Source organism: Heteronotia binoei, chromosome 3 (genome assembly GCF_032191835.1).
Source record: "Heteronotia binoei isolate CCM8104 ecotype False Entrance Well chromosome 3, APGP_CSIRO_Hbin_v1, whole genome shotgun sequence".
NCBI classification, from domain to species: Eukaryota; Metazoa; Chordata; class Lepidosauria; order Squamata; family Gekkonidae; genus Heteronotia; species Heteronotia binoei.
In genome coordinates, this window is record NC_083225.1 from 91,355,387 (window position 1) to 91,374,963 (window position 19,577).

General features: G+C 41.4%; 1 protein-coding gene across 1 annotated transcript in view; it reads right to left on the bottom strand.

Annotated features, from left to right (window-relative positions):
* The window catches only part of TRAPPC10 (trafficking protein particle complex subunit 10), a 97,743-nt gene that overhangs the window by 23,995 nt on the left and 54,171 nt on the right, over positions 1–19,577 (bottom strand). Inside the window, exons 10-14 of the mRNA XM_060234183.1 lie at positions 17,445–17,521; positions 15,845–15,936; positions 15,098–15,238; positions 12,696–12,808; positions 10,833–11,347 (exon numbers count right to left, since the gene is read on the bottom strand). Coding sequence (XP_060090166.1) covers positions 10,833–11,347; positions 12,696–12,808; positions 15,098–15,238; positions 15,845–15,936; positions 17,445–17,521 — 938 coding nt within the window. The remainder of the gene's footprint in view (positions 1–10,832; positions 11,348–12,695; positions 12,809–15,097; positions 15,239–15,844; positions 15,937–17,444; positions 17,522–19,577) is intronic.

Below are 19,577 nucleotides of genomic sequence, written 5' to 3' on the forward strand. Positions count from 1 at the left end.
TACTCTCTCAGCATAACCTACCTTGCAGGGCTGTTGTGAGAAAAATAATAAAGGCAGGGGGAAATGATGTGAGCCGCTTTGGGTCTCCACTGGGAAGAAGAGCAGCGTATAACAAATATATTCAGTGGAAGCCCATTCAGTAATTTGAATACTGTTGTTTAATTATAGGTTAGGTACCTCCTGGTTGCAGACAGAAATCACAAATAAAAGGAAGTCTTGTGCATGACCACAAAATGTATAAACAATGATTCAAATGTATTTCCACTACAGATTGTTCCATATTAACCACAAATTCAACTGCAATTTTTTTTGCTAGCAATGACATCAGCCAGCAGGCACAGAACATTCAGAACTTCTTGTTAAGATGAAACAAAAATGGTATAGAACAAAAACCTGTACTCAACAATGCTTGCACAGATGATGATTCTTGTGAATTATGGCCAATAAGAACAGTAATAATGGTTTACCAGAATGATGAGAATCAGAAAGTTATGTCCTAAACCAGGGGTATCAAACTAATTTGTTATGAGGGTCAGAATTGACATAAATGAGCTTTGTTGGGCCGGACCATGTGTGTCATAAAATGTAACGCCAGTTAGCACAAATGTAAACTTTATAAAGAGCACAGGCAAACACAATTAAAGGTGTTTTTTTTAACTTAAAACATTAGCGTGCTTGCAATATTTTGTTTAAATAGTCTCTGATAACACCTCCTGCTCTGAATGCTTATATTAAAAACTAGAGCAATCTTGAGTATGCTGTTCAAGTTCAAGTGTGTATCTGTAAGTTGCAAACCTACTTTTGATTTATTGACATTCATTACAGAGATCTCATGATCAATCTTTTGATCCTAAGACCCAAAGGAAAACATGAAATGGCTGGGCATTGTGAGCTTTTGTACATAAGTTGCTTCATGTGCTGGTCAAGAACATGTGAAGGCACCATGACATAGACAGAGGGCTATGTGTTTGTCTACAAAACTTCAGTCTTCCCCAGATAAGTTACAACTCCTATTGGCAGTGCAAGGATCAAGAGACAGCCATGTATAATGGTCAGTATCAGTCTACTATCTGGGAAGTCTAAGTTCAAAATCCCAAATCAATCAAAGGAAATCAAAGGAAAATGTGAAAGAGAAATACAAATGAAATGTGCTGGATAAACCTGGTCTGGACACACTCTCAGCCTAATGCTGGCTTGTTGTTATGCCTCTTCTAAATAGTTCTCATGCATTCCTGCTAAGAAAGACTGGATCATGAAGGCCCCTGGAATAACAAGCCAATAAATACTCTCTCTCTCTCTCTGTAGCAAAGCAAAAAGCTCATACCTTGAGTAAAACGTTGCTGTCTTAAAGGTGTTTTCTTTGTATTGCTCCCATGTGATCAATCAAGGAAAATGGGCAAACAAAACTCTCTCTTTCCCTCCCTCCCCAGGGGACCAGGAGGGGGAGGAGCCTCAGCCAACAGAAGGAAGAGAGGCTTGGCACAGTAGAAAATGAAGATATTGAAGGTATTGGATTTATATCCCGCCTTCCACTCCGAAGAGTCTCAGAGCGGCTCACAATCTCCTTTACTTTCCTCCCCCACAACAGACACCCTGGTCAGATTAATTTTCTAACCCATATCTCTAGGTAAGGAGAAACGATTTGTTGGTCTCAGTGAGTTGTAGTCAAAAGCATTCAAAGAGTAAAACCTTGTACACTAATATATTATGAGTGCAAGGTAACACTGGGTTAAAGAAGCAGTATTTAAATGGAGGGTAAACTTTAGACAGACTGTTTACTTTAAGTTCAGGTCGTTTCCAATTAGCTAATTAGAAGATAGCTAACTAGATAGAAGATAGCTAACTAGAAGATAGCTAATTAGAGCAAACAAGTGGCACGGTTTGTGACACCGTTTGTACTGGTCAGATTAATTTTACTCATTTGTATTTTTATATATACACTATATATGCATACACACTAAGTGCCTAATCCATTTTATTCATTTTAAGCTTAGCGAGGGACAAAAAAACCAGGTTGCTTACCTGTAACTGATAATCTTCGAGTGGTCATCTGTGTAGTCACACACATGGGTTTTCCGCCTGGAAACGAACCCGACCTTGGAGAATTCAAAGCTAGCCTAGGCATTTGTTTTGGTGTGCATTCCCTCTTGGTCTGGGGAGCAGGCATCCACTGCGTATGCCTGGAGCGAGGGGAAGGCGCTCCACCCACCCAGTTTCTTCTAGCCGCTGTATGGAGAAAAATGTTAATGGAGTAGAGCATAAACCAGCAGCAGAGAAGGCTGGGCGGGAGTATACGACTGCACGGATGACCACTCGAAGATCATCAGTTACAGATAAGCAACCTGTTTATCTTCATCGTGGTCTCTGTGCAGTCCCACACATGGGTGACTGGTAAGCTGGAGAGCAAGGAGGTGGGTGCTGGTTCTGTAATAGAAGAACACATGTTAACCATGCATATAGGAAATAAGAAGTATTGTACTTACAGGGCAAGAGACTGGAGACGTCAGTCAAAAATGGAACGAAGTACAGTCTGCCCAAAGGATATGTCATGCCGAGCACGAACGTCTAATAATAATAATAATAATAATAATAATAATAATAATAATAATAATAATAATAATATTTTTTTTTATTTATATCCCGCCGTCCCTGCCAAAGCAGGCTCAGGGCGGCTTACAAGACATGGTATATATACCATGATATAACAATAAAATACAATTAATACAAAAAAATACAGTTAAATACAAATTCCTAAATTTAAGTTAAATAAATAATTTAAAACCGATATAAATTAAAGGCGTAGTGCATGGCAAATGTAGATAGAGAAGACCAGACCGCAGCAGCACAGATGTCCTCCACTGTACACCTCTACAAAAGGCTGATGACGTGGAGACGGCTCGAGTGCAATGAGCTCGCAAGTGTTCAGGTACGGGCTGTTTAGCCAATTGGTAGCATATGGTAATGGCAGCCACAATCCACTTTGAGAACCTCTGGGTTGAGATTTTGTGTCCCTGCCTATGAGTTCCATATGCCACAAAAAGTCTAGGGTCCTTACAGAAGGGATGTCTCCTTTAAATGTTGAAAGCAAGGGCCCTATGTACGTCAAGACTGTGTAGAGCCCGTTGACCGGCGTCACTAGGTTTTTGAAAGAAGGAAGGCAGAGTGGTTGACTTCCCCAGGTGATACGGTGAGATGACTTTTGGCAGAAAAGCAGGGTCAGGGCATAAAATCACTCTGTCATGGTGGAAGACAGTGTATGGAGGATCTGTCTGAAAAGCACAAATGTCACTTACTCTCCTGCCAGATGTGAGTGCCACCAACAACACCGTCTTCCATGACAAGAGATGCAGTGGAATGGACGCCATCGACTCGAAGGGAGGTTTCATTAGTTGGCTCAGCACAAGAGATAAGCTCCATGTGGGATGCAATTGGCGAATTGGAGGTTGAACATGTAAAATGCCCTTTAGGAAGGCTTTTGTTGCAGAGTGGGAGAAGACAGTGCATCCTTCAATGTGTGGATGAAAGGCTGAGATAGCAGTCAAGTGCACCTTTAGAGAAGAGTAGGTCAGACCTGAGTTAGATAGAGACAAGATTTAGGTCAGAATCTGAGCTATAGGGGATAATTCAGAAAGAAAGTTGTGTAGAGTAGTTGTGTAGAGTAGAATTTTCTAGTGGAAGATTTCCTGGCATTAAGCAGAACATGTCTGAGGGAAAATTCAAAAACTGATTCTCCAGGCAGTCAGTCGCGGAAGTCCTGGGTTGTGATGCAGGACTTTGCCGTCCCGTTGAAAGATCAGATCTCGAACTTGGGGAAAGCAATGAAACACACTGTTGGAGAGAAGGAGGAGGGTGGTGAACCATGGTTGATGGGACCACCAAGGAGTGATAAGGATACAGTTGGTCCGATCCAGTCGGATTTTCTGCAGTGTTCTCGTTATCAGTGGGATAGGAGGGAACAGGTAGTTTAGTGGTCCCAACCACAAGTGGAGGAAGGCATCTCCTGCGGATTGCGTGGATGGAGGGCCTCGAGTGTAGAAATGTGGGCATTGAGCGTTGTCTGGAGAGGCAAAGACGTCTATGGCCGGAATCTCGAACGTCGTGAAGACTGCCCAAAGATGACGGTTGAGGGTCCATTCGTGGTCGTTCACGAGGTGATGACTTAGTGTGTCTGCTTGAACATTTTGGATTCCCGGCAAATATATGGCTGTTAGGAATATGCTGTGAGCAATGCTCCAATGCCATAGGGATAAGGGTCGCCAAGCAGTGCTTCCCTGCCGGTTGATATAAAATACGGTTGCCACGTTGTCCAAGGTGACCTGGATGTGCTGACCGTGAAGGGATGGTAGGAATGACTTGAGTGCTCTGTGGACCGCCAGGAGTTCCAGACAGTTGATATGCAGAGATTTCTTGTAGGCTGTCCACTGTCCTTGTACCGTTAGTGTCTCGAAGTGAGCTCCCCAACCCCACCTTGAGGCATCGGTCGTGACAACGGCTGACGGGGGCGGCCATATGAACGGCATTCCAGTCAGAAGATGACGTTCCGTCTTCCACCATTCCAGAGTTGGAAGACTGTGGTGTGGAACGGTGAGTAGGGTCATTTGTTTATTTTATTTATTATTATTTATTATTTATTTGGTGTTGTCGATGCGGACGAAACATCTGGACGAACCATAATTGTAGAGAACGCATGTGGAGTCTCGCAAAGCACAGGACAGAGCTTGTGGCCGCCATAAGACCCAGCATACGTTGGAAAATGAAGGCTGTTTGGGTAGGGTGCAGTATGGTGGCAGTAGCTAGAGATTGAATGTGGTGGACCCCGTCTGCAGGGAGGTAGGCCTTGTGAGATAGTGTTGATAGGCATGCACCTATGAACTGAATGTCCTATGTAGGGATCAGATTGGACTTTGTCAGGTTGACCCAGTGTCAGGTTGAAGACCCAGTGAAGACAGGATAGAGTGGTAGAGATGTCTTTTTGGAGTTGCTCTTTGGATTGGGCCACAACGAGCCAGTCGTCTATGTAAGAGTATATGGAAATTTTCTGTTGACGGAGCGTCACTGCCACCACTGCCATGCATTTTGTGAAGACTCTTGGTGCAATCGACAGACCGAAGGGAAGGGAACGGAACTCGTAGGCTTGGTCCCCAACGGCGAACCTCAAGAATCTTCTGTGGTGATGGTTGATGGTAAGGTGGAAGTAGGCATCTTGAAAGTCTATCAACGCCATCCAAGCATCTTTTGGGATCAGTGGTAGGATAGACTGCAGGGTTATCATGCGGAATTTCTTGTACAGGATATGGTGATTGAGCTTGTGAAGATCCAGTATTGGACGTTGTCCCCCATCTCTCTTTGGAACCAGGAAGTATAGAGAATAGAACCCTGTGCGATGGAACTGGGGTGAAACTGGTTCTATGGTTGCCTTGTCCAGCAAGGTGGAGATTTCTTCCTGAAGAGGGAGGGAGGGGGGAGTACGTATGAATCGATGGAGCCTCGGGGGCGAATCGAACTCTATGTGTAGCCCCTGTGGATGATCACCAGGACCCAGGAATCCGATGTTATGGATTCCCACATGGGGTAAAATGGACACAGTCTTGTGCTGTCGGTCGGGTGTTGTGGTTGAAGAGGAGATGGTATTAGGGAGTCAAAGAGGCTGTTTTGAAGCCGTAGCTGCCTTCTTTGAGGTCTGTGCATGAGGCCTTTGATGGAAGGGTTGTTTAGCTGGTGGGGCTTTATGCTTCCAGAAGTCAGCCTGTCTAGGTGAGCGAGGGCATTTATAATAGGATGGCTTCCAGACTCTCTGTCTATTAGGTTGAGATTGTTGTTGATTGACTCCCAATCTCTTAGCCCTTTTCCTACTGTCATCAACAGTAGTCAGGATGTCATCAGTTGTAGCACTGAAGAGGCCCTGACCATTGAAGGGTAAGTCTTCAATTTTAAATTTGATGTCTGGTTGCAGTGAGAAGGAATGGAGCCAGGCATGACAGCGCAAGGCAATGGATGTGGCTATGGTTCTGGATGAACAAGCAACAGCGTAACAAACTGAATTGATTTGCTGTTTGCTGACTGGGAAAGCTCTTGTAGGATTTGTGATGCTTGTTTTTGTGCAGAGTCAGGCAGAGATGGGACCACTGTAGTAAGTTGGGACATCAAATTAAAGGTGTAGGCCGAAAAGTATGCCAAATAATTATGAATTTTGGAAGTTGCAGTAGAAAGGGAGTAAATTTTTCTCCCTAGTTTCTTTCCTTCCTTCTCAGGTGGGACTGGATGATGTGTTTGCTTGGACTTAAGACGAGGAATGTACAATCATGGAGTTGGGTGCAGGGTGATTAAATAGAAATTTAGAATATGGATCTTATATAAAGATTCGATCCTTTTTGATGTAGGTGGAACCGATGCAGGCTTATCCCAAGCCTCCTTTAAGCCTTCTAGGTGAACAGGGAGCATTGGGAGGAAGGAGCCTGCAGGCAGGTCCGCATGGACTAAATCATGGACTACATCTGATACTCTTGGCAGATCAGTGGTGAGCTTTATGTTAAGAGTATTAGCCATGTTGGTAAGCAGGTCTAAGTAAGCCTTGGATCCTTCAGATGGTGAGAGATCGGCTGGTTTCGTAATGTCGGAAACAGGTGATGCTGGAGCGGATGCCATAGACTGAGAAGAGTCTGAGTGTTCAGCTTCGGAATCCTCTGGAACATCCATGGGAGTCATGTATGTGGGCTTGGTAGGTAATGATATAGTCTTACTCAGAAGCGTAGGTTGGTCAGGTTGAGTTGTCTGCTGTTTCGATGGAGCTGAGCAGGCAGATGTTGAATGAGCCAGTGATAATGGTTTTGACTCCTGACTGTAATGTCGGGGTCGATGAAGAGATGGACTTTCGTGGTATCGAGAGTAGGAAAACTCCTCATGGTACCAAGGTCTATAGGTGTCCTCATGGAACCGAGGCTCACGGTATCTGGGTTGGTAAACTACATCACGGTACCGAGGCTGGTAGGGTTCTTCACGGTACCGGGGTCGATAGATTTCATGAGATGGTGATCTATAGTATTGTCGACATCTACGTGGAGATGGTGACCTGGAGTGTGATGGGCTGTAGTAATAATAACAATCCGTACGTCGGCCTGGGGACTGTTCAGCATAGATTTTTGGCCAGATCCTTGGGCGTTGAAGGCTCTTGGTGTAGTGGAGAGGTAGCCGGGTCCTTGAAGGTGCGAGGCATTGAGACTTCCCAGAATGAGTGTGCCCCAAGGAGATTAGCTCGCTGACCTTTAAGTCGTGAGGATTCCAAGGATTCGATGTCAAGGATGTTTTCCGGTAGGGATTCACGGACTGATGGAGATCTAGATTGGATGTGGATGACCTCGTCAGTTATGACATCGATGAGAGTCAAGAGCTCCACCAGAGCAGTTGGTGCCATTGACATCGAAGTCGAGGTGGATGCCGCCGGATGCGAGGTCAAGGTCATGGTCTGGTCGGAGGGCCTCGAGTCTGAGGACTGACGTTCAATCTTTGGCTTCGATTTCGAGGGTGTTAAATCCGAGTGGTGTTTGGAGGACGATTCCAATCGGGTTTTTTTCTTGGAATCATCGGACTTCTTGGAGTGCTTTCCAGACTTATGCTTACTGGGAGCTGATGCCACGGAAGCTGCTGGTTGAGCCACGTCCCTCTGCAGAGTAAGGGAAGGTGGCGAAGTCTGGGATCCAGAAGCGTGGGACATTACAGGCTGCAATGATGACTCTAAAAGGTGGCTTTTAAGTCTGGCCGCATGATTTTTTCTGGCCTGTTTCTCAAACTGGCTACAATGAACACAGGTATCGGTTCTGTGAGTCTCCCCCAGACAAAATAGGCACAAAGAGTGTCTGTCTGTCGAGGGAATTTTAGTCCCACACCGGGTACACTTTTTGAAAGTTGTTTTGGGGTTCTTCCCTTCCATACGCCCAGGGGGTGGGAAGGAAATAGTAAAGAGAATAAAGTCTTTTTTTTTTTTTAATTATACCAGTCGGCAAAGAAGAAGAACATGGAGAAATCGCAATGAAGTTGAGGAGATGCAACGAGGTAGGTGTATCCCGAATGGCGGTTAAGAAGAAACTGGGTGGGTGGAGAGCCTTCCCCTCACTCCAGGCATGCGCAGCGGATGCCTGCTCCCCAGACCGAGAGGGAATGCGTGCCAAAATAAACACCTAGGCTAGCTTTGACTTCTATGAGGTCGGGTTCATTTCCAGGCGGAAAACCCATGTGTGGGACTGCATAGAGACCACGATGAAGATCAGAATGATCTCCTAGTCTACCATATTAAAAATGACTGAATGTATGAAGCTCAAGACATCAAAAGAGGGGAAATGTGGTAAGCCACATACTACTGTATCTGAATGGACATAAGTATCACTTTCTCACAAACATTTTCTCAATGTTTTTTGTTAGGGTATCATCTTAGATGGTCGTCTTTCCTTATAAGTACTGTATGCATTGTTCATACAATCTATCACATATATTTTTTTAAAAATCCAAGATGTTAATACCCAACACCACAGAATATTCACACTGAAATCAGCAGCAGCACAGTTGCTTTCAAACTAACCACTGAAGGTCCTTGAATATCTTTACAAACTCTCTGTTTCAAAACTGTTGCATAAGACATGCATGAAGTAAACGTATTAAATAACAGAAATAGTAAAGTGCTCTCTGTGCATACATTTCTAAGAATGGACTAACACATTCAACCCAGAAGTCCAGTGTGTGGAGGAATGTTAATTCAGGTCTCTGAAACATTCTCACCTGCCTCCACAAGAATCTTTCCCTGAGAATGGGCAGCAGAGAGGGGTCTCTAACCTGACCCACCTGTCATTTAGCCCCTTTCTCTCACAATCCATGAGTGGTTAGTTATTCTGCTGGAGAGGGAGAGAGAATGAGGCCCCTGCTACTGAAACATGTTAATTTCTAACCTTATGTTTATACTGTGTAAGCTGCCTTGGCAGCAAACAGAAAGCCAGGAAATAAATAGTAAACTAAAAAATGAGCTAGGCATTCACATATACAAATGTATATACAATTGGCCCATTTTTTAACTATTCTATCCTTCTCAGGATCAGAAATATCTCAGTGGTCCAAAGCATTGCACACGTCAACTTCACATGTGATTATTATTTATTTACATTATTTATAGTCTGCTTTTCTTACTGGGTTAGGGCTGCCAATTCCCAGCTGGGGGCAGGGCATCTCCCAGTTTGGAGACCCTTCCCCCACTTCAGGGTCATCAGAAAGTGGGGGGAGGGGAGGGAAATGTCTGCAGGGCACTCCATTATACCCTATGGTGAGTATCTGGGACTCGGGGAGGGGGTCTATTTTTTGAGCAAGAGAGACCAAATTTTCAGCATAGAATCTGGTGCATCTTCTTAAAACACCCTCCCCCAAGTTTCAAAAAGACTGGACCAGGGGGTCCAATTTTATGAGTCCTAAAAGAAGGTGCCTCTATCCTTCATTATTCAAAGTGGAAGGAAGGAATTCAATAAGTGTGTGGTCCCTTCAAATGTGATTGCCAGAACTCCCTTTGGAGTTCAATGTGCTTGTCACACCCTTGCTCCTGGCTCCATCCTGAAAGTCCCCAGATATTTCTTGAGTTGGGCCTATACTGAGTTTCAAGGCAGATTACACAGGATGAGTTATTACAATCAATAAGATGGGACATTCAATAAACTATAAAATGATTTGGGTTGTAGAACCAACCAGAAGTCTAAAAACAGAACTGAAGCAGAGCGTTAGTGTTAACACGACTCACTAAACAATGTAAAAATGCACAACAGGATCCAGCCCACAGCAAACTACACACAGTAGTACAGACCAGTCTCCAATAATTTATCCAAATAACTTTCTGAAGTCTTTTGTATAATGCTGCCCTACGGCCTGCATAGAAAAGCCTCAAGAATAATTCAGTTCTGCATAGTTTGCAGAAAGCCAGGAGCATGGAAGCCTTCCTGACCTCCTCAGACAGGCTGTTCCACAAGACAGGGTTGTGCAGGCCACCATGAAGCTACTCAACTATTCACAGGAGTTAACTGCTTGGCCACATGTTGGAATAACTCTATGCTGCACTATGGTCCCTGAACTTTTTAAATGCTTTGTAACCCACCTTGAGTCTCAGCAAGCAAGGCAAGCTATAAATATAGTAAATAAAAAAAAATTTTTTTGGATGTCTCAGTTATCTGTTTAGGGGAAAGCTGGTATTAGAAGCAAACAAATACGCATAGATTGAAGCATCAAAAATAGCAAAAGAAGAAGAAGCAATGCTGCCTTAGACAGATGGCATATTTTAGATAAACCTTTTTAGATCCTATACACTACAATGAAATCATAAAGACAAAATGTGTGGTACATATCCCCTGCACCTGATTACAATATTTTACAATAAAATATTGATTGTATTGTATTATATACAATATTCTTCACTTTACACAGCTTGAAAATAGTTCTCAGCAAATCTGATCAAAACCAAAACAACCTTACATTTTCTGCCACCTTTTTCACAATGAATAAATGGTTGAGAAAATGATGGAATCCTTACTTTTAATTCCAGTTATTAGCAAAACAAACTTCAGAGGAGTAACAGGAACTAAAAATAATAATTTAAGTTATTTGATTCCGACAGTTGCATCATAGAATTTGCCATCCATCCAGATAATATTGGATTTATATTCCGCCCTCCATTCAGAGCAGCTCACAATCTCCTTTATCTTCCTCCCCCACAACAAATACCCAAGATTTGGTGCAAGAGGTATGAATGTAGGATCAGCCAAGTTGTAAAGCTTGGCAAGACAGCAATACTGCCTTACAGGAAAACATACCTGAGTTTTGAAAGTTATTTTATTGAGCCCTGGTTCCAGTATTATGTTGTTGCATTTTAACACATGGGCACCATCTTCAAGAGTCAGCCCTGTAGGTATTTCCAGAGAAGAACTGCTCTCCTGCCGCCGCAACAACATGTGCACATTTTTGCAGATGATGCCTGTTGTGTTCAAAGAATTATCTGATGGACTCCTTTCATACATTTCATACAAGTCCAGCATAGGCAAGCTACTCCTTGAGAGAGAGAAACCTACAACCTCATTTGGAAAGCTGATAATACCATTGGAAATCTTGTGTTTTGTGAGCCATTCAGCTGTCTTCCGGTAGCTATTTTTTTCAATGCTAAAGTGGACATTGATGGCAATCTGATCAATGTTGACTGTGATGGGCATTTGGTTTACCAATGTCAGTTCAATTGACAACATTCCACCCACATGGACCACAGCATTAGGAGGATCAAAATGTAAATTCTTCAGCTGTGCGAAGGGATGCATGGATAATATCACTTTCTGACCTGAAATGAAGACAAAATTGAATACTAGGTATTTCAGCTTAACCAGAGATATACTTCCCTCCACCAGTAGCCATAAGAGGAGGGTAAAGGTCCTCTCTGAAGGGCAGAATATTTACCTGGAAGAATCTAGATTTTCAACACATGAACCTGCCTTAGACCACTGGTTTTTTCATAGCTAGCATTGTCAGCTCTGGCTGGCAGGGCTCTCTACGGTCTTAGAGGTATTTTGCCATTTTCTGATCCTCTTAACTGAACCTGGTTCTTTTTGCAGGCAAAGCAGATGCTCTAGTACCAAGTCATGGAACCTCCCCAATTATACACTATATTATAAAACAACAATAGTGACATTCCTATGCAGGCCTTATCTCGTCAGTTACAATGTCTAATGCATATTGTTGGGCTTCTATAATATGGCTGTTTGGATTCTCCCATTATTTATTTATTTTTCGCATTCATATCCCGCCCTCCCCGCCGAAGCAGGCTCAGGGCAGCTACCTTGCTTTTCTCTATATAGATTGTAGTATGCAGATTAACTGGAGACTGTGTTTAGTGTGCTGAGCACCAATTTTCTTTAATTACATTAGATTCTAAAAAAAAAATTCTTTAATTACATTAAAATGGCCAAAAAAAGCCCAGTTCTATAACCTGAATAGTTCATGCAAAGTATATTTGCATTTTTCTTGCTTTTGCTTACTATGGAGTCATAAGGAATTATGCAAAGCACTGAAGCCCCAGTCCCCATCAACTCACCCTCCCCCCACCCCGTCACTGGAAAACATGTTCAACCCATTCCTTTAGCTCCAGCAGACACTGCTCACATATTTTCAAGTATATCTTTACTATCACAAAGGCCAGAAACTTATTTGATAAAAAAACTGAAAGCTAAAATTCTGAGAAACTATGACAGCCACATTATGCTATCTTTCTGTATCCCTGCAGAATCACAGCATGAATACACACTGGTTAAAGCCAGAACCTGTATTGAAATTTACAGGGGGGAAGGCAAGTCTTCATATCTTGTGTGACTGCCTCTTTAGCTACTCTTTTTAGAAGGGTATCAGGGAGGTATGATTTGGCTACAATTCATTAAGCTCTGCCTCCTTTACAATTTGAGCCAGGATGCCATGCTGCACTCTTCCTGAAATTGCTTCTCATCAAACAAGATATCTGACAGAAGGAGGGTAGTTTGCCATAACTAAGGAAATATTAAAAAGGAAACTGCGAGCACACGTAAAGTTATGAATAAAAAAGTGAAGTGTTTACACAGCAGGGAACCCAAGTCTTGCTTCAGAAACCCATCCTATGAAAGTGCTGAAGTTTTATAACTAGTCTTCTTCAGAAGGCTTACCTTTGCCATCTGTGGGCTGTTTGGCAAAATTTAAGATCTCTTGGCAAAAGTGTTTGCGCTCTTCCTCTCCCAAGTTAGTATCAGCAGCTAGAAGACTGCTTGTTTGGAGATAGCTGGCACAGAGTTGAGGCACAGCAAAAGAAATTGTGATGTACAGACGAAGATATTTACACAAACTGTATACTGTGACTGTTTTAATCTGAGGGATTTAGGACAAAATGTGGGCAAAATTTTAAATAAAAACAAAATCTATAATCCTAAAACAATTTATACAACATTCTAAAATTATCTGTACAGCAGTAATATTTATACTGCATCCAGCTCTGCCAACTGGCAAACAGTTTGGACTACTTTCCAAAAACAGCAACAGTTTAGATAAAAATATGGAGCACAGGTCCATAAGTGGCTATTAGCCACAGTGTGTGTGTATATATAAAATTTTTTGCCACTGTGTGACACAGAGTGTTGGACTGGATGGGCCGTTGGACGGATCCAACATGGCTTCTCTTATGTTCTTATTTAAAGCAATTAAACAAAAGGGAGGAGAAAAGATACGCCAACTGCTCTTCCCCACTGTTCTGTCTGCTAATGTTGTCATTTCTCAAGTATTCACTGAGCTAAAGTCCAAGGAACTAGCACCATTGATCACTCTGCCAACATCCTTTAGGAAATAGTAACATCAGGATGATCATTACCAGTTATGGTGAGATCAGAATTGGAATTGGCTTTGCTACCAATGACAATAATAGGTCATACACTTGTATTTTTGATTAAAGATCTTTTTCTCCCAAACATCACTTCTAGTAATATTGGCAAACAAAGTGATGAAAGATATATCATGGAGATCACATATGCTGTCCTTACTGGCTAAACTACGATTATCTGAAGAATATTTAAGGAGTTTTGATTATGCGGTTGCTAGATGCTTAATTAAACAAAGATTAATGGACATATATTCACAAGTAGATCTTATATTACTCAGTACCATGAGTTCAGCCACTTTATATAAACAGCATATCAGTGTAGATGACTGGGGAAGGCAATGGCAAACCACCCTGTTAAAAAAGTCTGCTGTGAAAACATCGTGATGCGACATCACCCCAGAGTTGGAAATGACTGGGGCTTGCCCAGGGGACTACTTTTACCTTTTTAAATCTTTTCCTATAGCTCACCTAATTTCACTGAATGACCTAATGGTCACAGAATATAGAAAGGCATTTACCAGGGCATGGGTGGATATTTTACAATTTTAATAGAGTAAAGGGCCATTACAATAAGATCCCATTTGATGATCAAGCGGGCTCCTATGACTACAAATCCATTGAAGATCTGTTAAGTTTCAACGTCCAAGATTTGTAACTGTTCAGGAGAAGTACTTTAGAAATCTTTTACAATGTTTGCCAGGGAGGAGCAAAATAAAATAGTTGTATTTCTGGTAGATAAGGACAGTGGATCACAATGCAAGTGGCAAAGTTTGTAGCATCAATTACCAAGATACAATTAAGATTACTGAAATAAACTAAATTTGGGTGCAGAACTTTCAGAGATTGCATTGATCCATGTAGGTGTTATCTGTGGCTCCATTAGAAATTATTTGTATGAGAGACTGAGCAGAAGAGCACCAAAACCACCTTAAGTTCTGGAAGAGACATGTTCTCTTTCTCTCTTCGTGCGGACCATTGTTGACCTTCCTCAAGGTGCACAGCTCCAGATTAGCATTGATTAAGACGTTGTCATTGAAATTTACAAAGGAGTAGAGCACAAGGTCTTAAGTAGATGTTGCCTGTATAAACCTTGGAATGTGGCTATTGTAATTGTTATAGGGTCGTATGTGTGATACATTGCGAAAGGATGCTTGATAAATATACATTTTTAATGCTTCAAGATAGATTTTTTCGGTGCATGGTCTGTTTCTGTATTACTTACACCAAAGCCTGTTGGTATTGTTTACCATTTTACAGCTGGCTGAACCCACTGATCTAGCAGTTTTGTTACTGGTAGCTCCCAGGGTTTCGGAAAAAATGAAGTAGCTTTCAGAAACAGAAATTCAGGCCTTCCCATTCTAACCATTCTAAAATCCAGTGATCTCCCCCATCACTTTCTTGCTTCTACTATATTTAAATAAAATTTCTATCCATTCACACTCAATAAATATTTTTGGTCTGCTTCTTTCATTGAGCATTTTGTGCAAAGCTCTCTACTCCTCTTGGTATCCCTAGAAGCTTACTCTGACCACGTAGTTTTTATTAAAAATTCTCAGGTTTTATCAGCTACAGGCATAGGAGAAATTGAGCAGTTTCTTTTCAAATGTATTAGTTTCTCCTCTGCACCCTTTCCCTATAAAAATAGGCCCGAACACCATATAATAAATCAATCCCCAACTTTCTTCTTTTGAAGGATACTTCTCAATTTGTCCAAGATGTTTCTGACATTCTGCTAGTTGTTTCCGTGTATGCGTAATAAGCAATGCCCACCCCTCGCCAAGGTAGGTTTTTAATGCTCCTTGAAGATACACTTCAGCCTTTTGGGGACTCCTCTTCTTCCTTTGAAAGAGTCAAAATGGGGAAAAAAGAAACAATTTAATACTTAAACTGTTCCTGTTATAAATAGGTAAGACTAACAAAACAAGTAAAAAGTGACTCAGTACTGCAACACTCAATGTAAGTGGGTTGAATTGTTAGAATATATCTGAAAGCTTTTCAGCCCATAAACAGTTATGGCCATAAATGCAACTCCCAGAGAAAGTCAAATCCCCTGCAAAACAGATTTCCTGCTATGCAAATTAATGTTTATACTGTTTATTATGTATTTCTGAACCACAGAATACTTCCATTACTAAGATTCCGTATCCCTGCAAAAGGAAAGGAAACAGAGCATGGGATGTACGCTTAAGAGTATAGCTAATTGACTATTCTGAGCAAGTGACTATTGCTGTAGCATGGAAAGTTGACTACTTAACCTAGTGACAATTTTTGGTTTGTCATTACTTTGCAGAACACACTCCTAAGCTACCTTTTAGTATTCTCAGAGATGCCCCTTTCAGAATATATTTTAAAGAATGAAACATTAACAATGTAAGCTTTAATAAGATTCAAAAATCATTTTAAAACTTCAGTTATAAGTGCCATATAATTTAAATATTTCTTTACATATAGAACTCTGCCAGATCCTTTCCAACAAGCTTGGCTGAGCGGATTCTTCCAATGCTTGTGTACATTTCAATGGTGGCATGGGAAAGTTCCTATGTAAGAGAAAACAAAACATTTTTAGGAAAAATGTATTACAGTAGATCTTTGCTCCAGCATCCAATAATGCAGTCTTCATCCCAAGGCCTGGGACTCTCAAGGGGATCATGACCTACTAGATCATGATCCCCTGTAGAGCTACCAATATATTTAGTTTCCTTTTGGAAATATCTGGATGCAAGGGTGCATGCATAGTATGCAAGGGCACTATGCCTCCTGCCTCTGCACACATGCTGATAGGAGCTGCAGGAGAGGTCACTCAGCAGTGGAGATGATTTCTTATAGTTCTGACTTGAGTTGTACCCTACTATGGTACATCTTCTGTTGCTCAGCTTGCGTTTCCTTTCCCTGTCTCTCTTAGCCCACTGCCCATATTGCTAGCCTTGATGAATGATGCAAACTACTTTGCTCCTCTTCTTTCCAGTTCATGTCTCTGATTAAACGACTTCCTATCACATACTTGCTGCTCAGCAGTCTCAAATCCAGAACGGATGATGACCACTGCAACACTGAACTTCATCTTTAGCCAAAATATATTCAGAAACACATACTCCACAGATTTTTGGTCAATATGCATATAAAGGGCCAAAGTTTCATTACTTTTTTGTCATTAAAACATTTGTCATTATAATTTACTTAATTTATTCCACACCCCCAGGCACCTAAAGCAGGTTACATCATTCTCATCTCCATTTTATTCTCACAACAACTGAGAGATGTTGGAGTAAGTGTGGCAGGCCCAGGGTCACCGAGCAAGGTCCCAAGACAGAGTGAGGATTCCAGACCAAGTCTTCCAGATTCTAATCTGAAGACACTCTAACCACCATACTACATTGGCTCTTAGTTGACAGTTATATGAAATTTTGACTTAAAATCAAGCAACTGTTTTGTAAAACTGTCCTGTGAGCTAAGGCTGAAAGTTGGGATATAAGTCATTTTAATAGACAAGAATAATAGTCTTAACTTTTTCAGTTAGAAAGGACAGAAGTAGGCTGAATAATAGAAGTTTAACACACAATTCTGGGAAGGAAAACACAAAACTAACCAACCTTTTCCCATCCTTCCCTTCTCTCAATTGTTAACCTTGCCTCCCTCTTTTTGTGTCTAGCCACAGTTGAAAATTAGAGTTGATGTTTGATGTTTCTCTGTAAAGTGCCTTAAATATAAATTAAATAATTTTAAAAGCTAACAGAACAAAATTAGTGTTATTCCCAAAATCCAATTAGCACTGAAAGTTTGCTGCAGATATTTTTAGCTGCTATTAATTTTCATTATCCACTTCCAAAGTGTTATGTTTGTTTTATTCAATATTGAAAGTGATCCACATCTCCAATAATTTTTATTTCTTAAAACAGTCCATAATATGTCTAGAACCTAGTCTTATGTTGAAAGTATTGCCATCAGTCCAACAAACATATCCCATACAAATGCCTATTATAAATTCACTGCTATACTTGTCTCTTATTAGACTTGTATACATAGAATATTCATAAGGCATACTTACTAAATAGTGCTTTTCAAAAGCTTCTACAGATGATAAGGCCTCTTTCAGTTTCTTATAAGGAGACTGTGCTGTATTGGCTTCAAAAATGAAATAGAGACATGCTATATTAAGAGATTACTCCGTGTAAAGGTAACATACATTTGACCAGGAAAACACCACTGGTTTTACTGCACTAAATGTAAGAGGTGTCTTGCATTAACATTACGCCAGTTAGGAAAAATCTCTTCTAGTGTAATCAGGATATATGACCCAGTGAAAACTCCACTTGCATTACACAAAAATCTCTGGGTTACTTGTGTGGAAAGAGATGGAAAAATCCCAACATGCAAGGAGGAAGAGGAACCTAAAAACTGGGCCTGGCTGCCAAAGAGGGCAGAAAGCAGATCTCTCTCTTTCCATGTACACTGCAGTATGGAAGATCTCTGCCCCATTTACATCTTTCTTATTACTTCTGCACCTCTATCTCTCATCTAGATTTTTTTGGGAAAAGAACAATTATGCTTTGATACTCATTTCAGATGGTGATTAGGAATGTGCATTTGGGTCTACCTTAACCGAAAATATACCCAAAATACACTGTATCTTTCTTTTTCAGGTATATTTCAGCAGCCCAAATATATCTGTGATTTTTTAACTAGAACAGGGGAAAAAATCTCCAGAAAATTCCCAGATATATTTTGGGATTACTGGCAAACCTGAACAACAGCAATCTGCTCCAGCCTCTCAGCTGTTTTTGGGCTTTCTTCTGCAGCCCTTTAAAACAGGGGATGTTTAAAGCAACTGCTAAATAAAATGTGCAAAACAGCCAAGGAGGGGGTACTCTTCCTGCTTGCTCAGCTGGGGCTCTTTTGGGCTGTTTGACCAAACCACAGAAGAGAGCTCCAGCAGAGCCTGCAGAGAGAGTTCTCCCTGCAGGATTAGCTGCTATGTAGGCACTGTTTGGGCAGTCCAGTTTAAAGTGGGCTGCTAGCAGAGTCCCAACCAGCCTGTGGAAAGAGCTCTCCCCACATGATCAGCTCCTTTGTGAGCTCTTTCGAATAGTCTGGTTTAAAGGGACCACCCCAAAAAGCCCCAGCTGAGCAGCCTCTCAGCTGTTATTTGTGGCTTCGCCACTGCTTCCCCCTCTCCCTCTATATTTTTCAGTTCAGGTCTACTGGACCTGGAAAAATTTGGGATTTCTGAAAATCCAGGATCTGAATACTTTACTGGTATTAGAATCTGGGTTTTTTTTCAGGAATCTTGAAATTTTCTTTAAGTTCAATAGCCCCAAACTGAAAAATACAGAGGGAAAAATCTGCACACCCCTAGTGGTCTGCCTATCTCCACTGCCTGCAAAGAACTTTGGAGCTGCCAGTGGAGCCCCAGACCAGCCTGTGGGGGTTAAGAAAAGAGGACAGATTTCTAGCCTTTCCATAAGGCACCAGCAGCAGCACACTGTTCACATCTTCTACAAAAGTCCAGCATGAGGGAACACCCTCCTCCAAGTTCTCTGTACATGCCATCAGACTCAGGACCAATAATGGCTTGGTTAATAATCCAACCACCAAATTTATGGCTCCTAACAAAAACCTTCAAAATTCAATTCACTCTCTGGTTTGCTTTTCTCCTCCTCTGCTCCCTTCTCTTAGCATCTTTTCTATTCTCACACCCTTCCAATCCTATCATTAGTCTTTTTTTCTACTCAGTTTTCCCACTTGTCAAAGCCTTTTCCACCAATTTACTATTTACTGATTTTCCAGAACATGGTCTTATTATTATATATATCCTCCTCATATAGAAACCCTTCTCTCCTTCAATACTTTGTTTCCCCTTTTCTTTCAGCCTTTTCCACTTTTCTTACTTTGATGGAAAGAGTAGAGACTGGAAAGCACATGAAAAAGAGCCTTCCCCTCAATGAAATGTTGAGGTTCTTCATAAACAGTTCCTAGAATTTTGCAGAATTTACTGAGGGCCTGCCTATAAAGCTTCTTAAGCTATACTGAGTTATGCATATTGAAACCCTGAATTCCCAGCATCCATAAATTATATGACTATAGCACTGCAATACTTTTCCACTGCAGTAAATGCAAGCACTAATGTAACTGAACATAAGAACAAACTACTATCATGCTGTGTTAAACAATGGCCCAACTA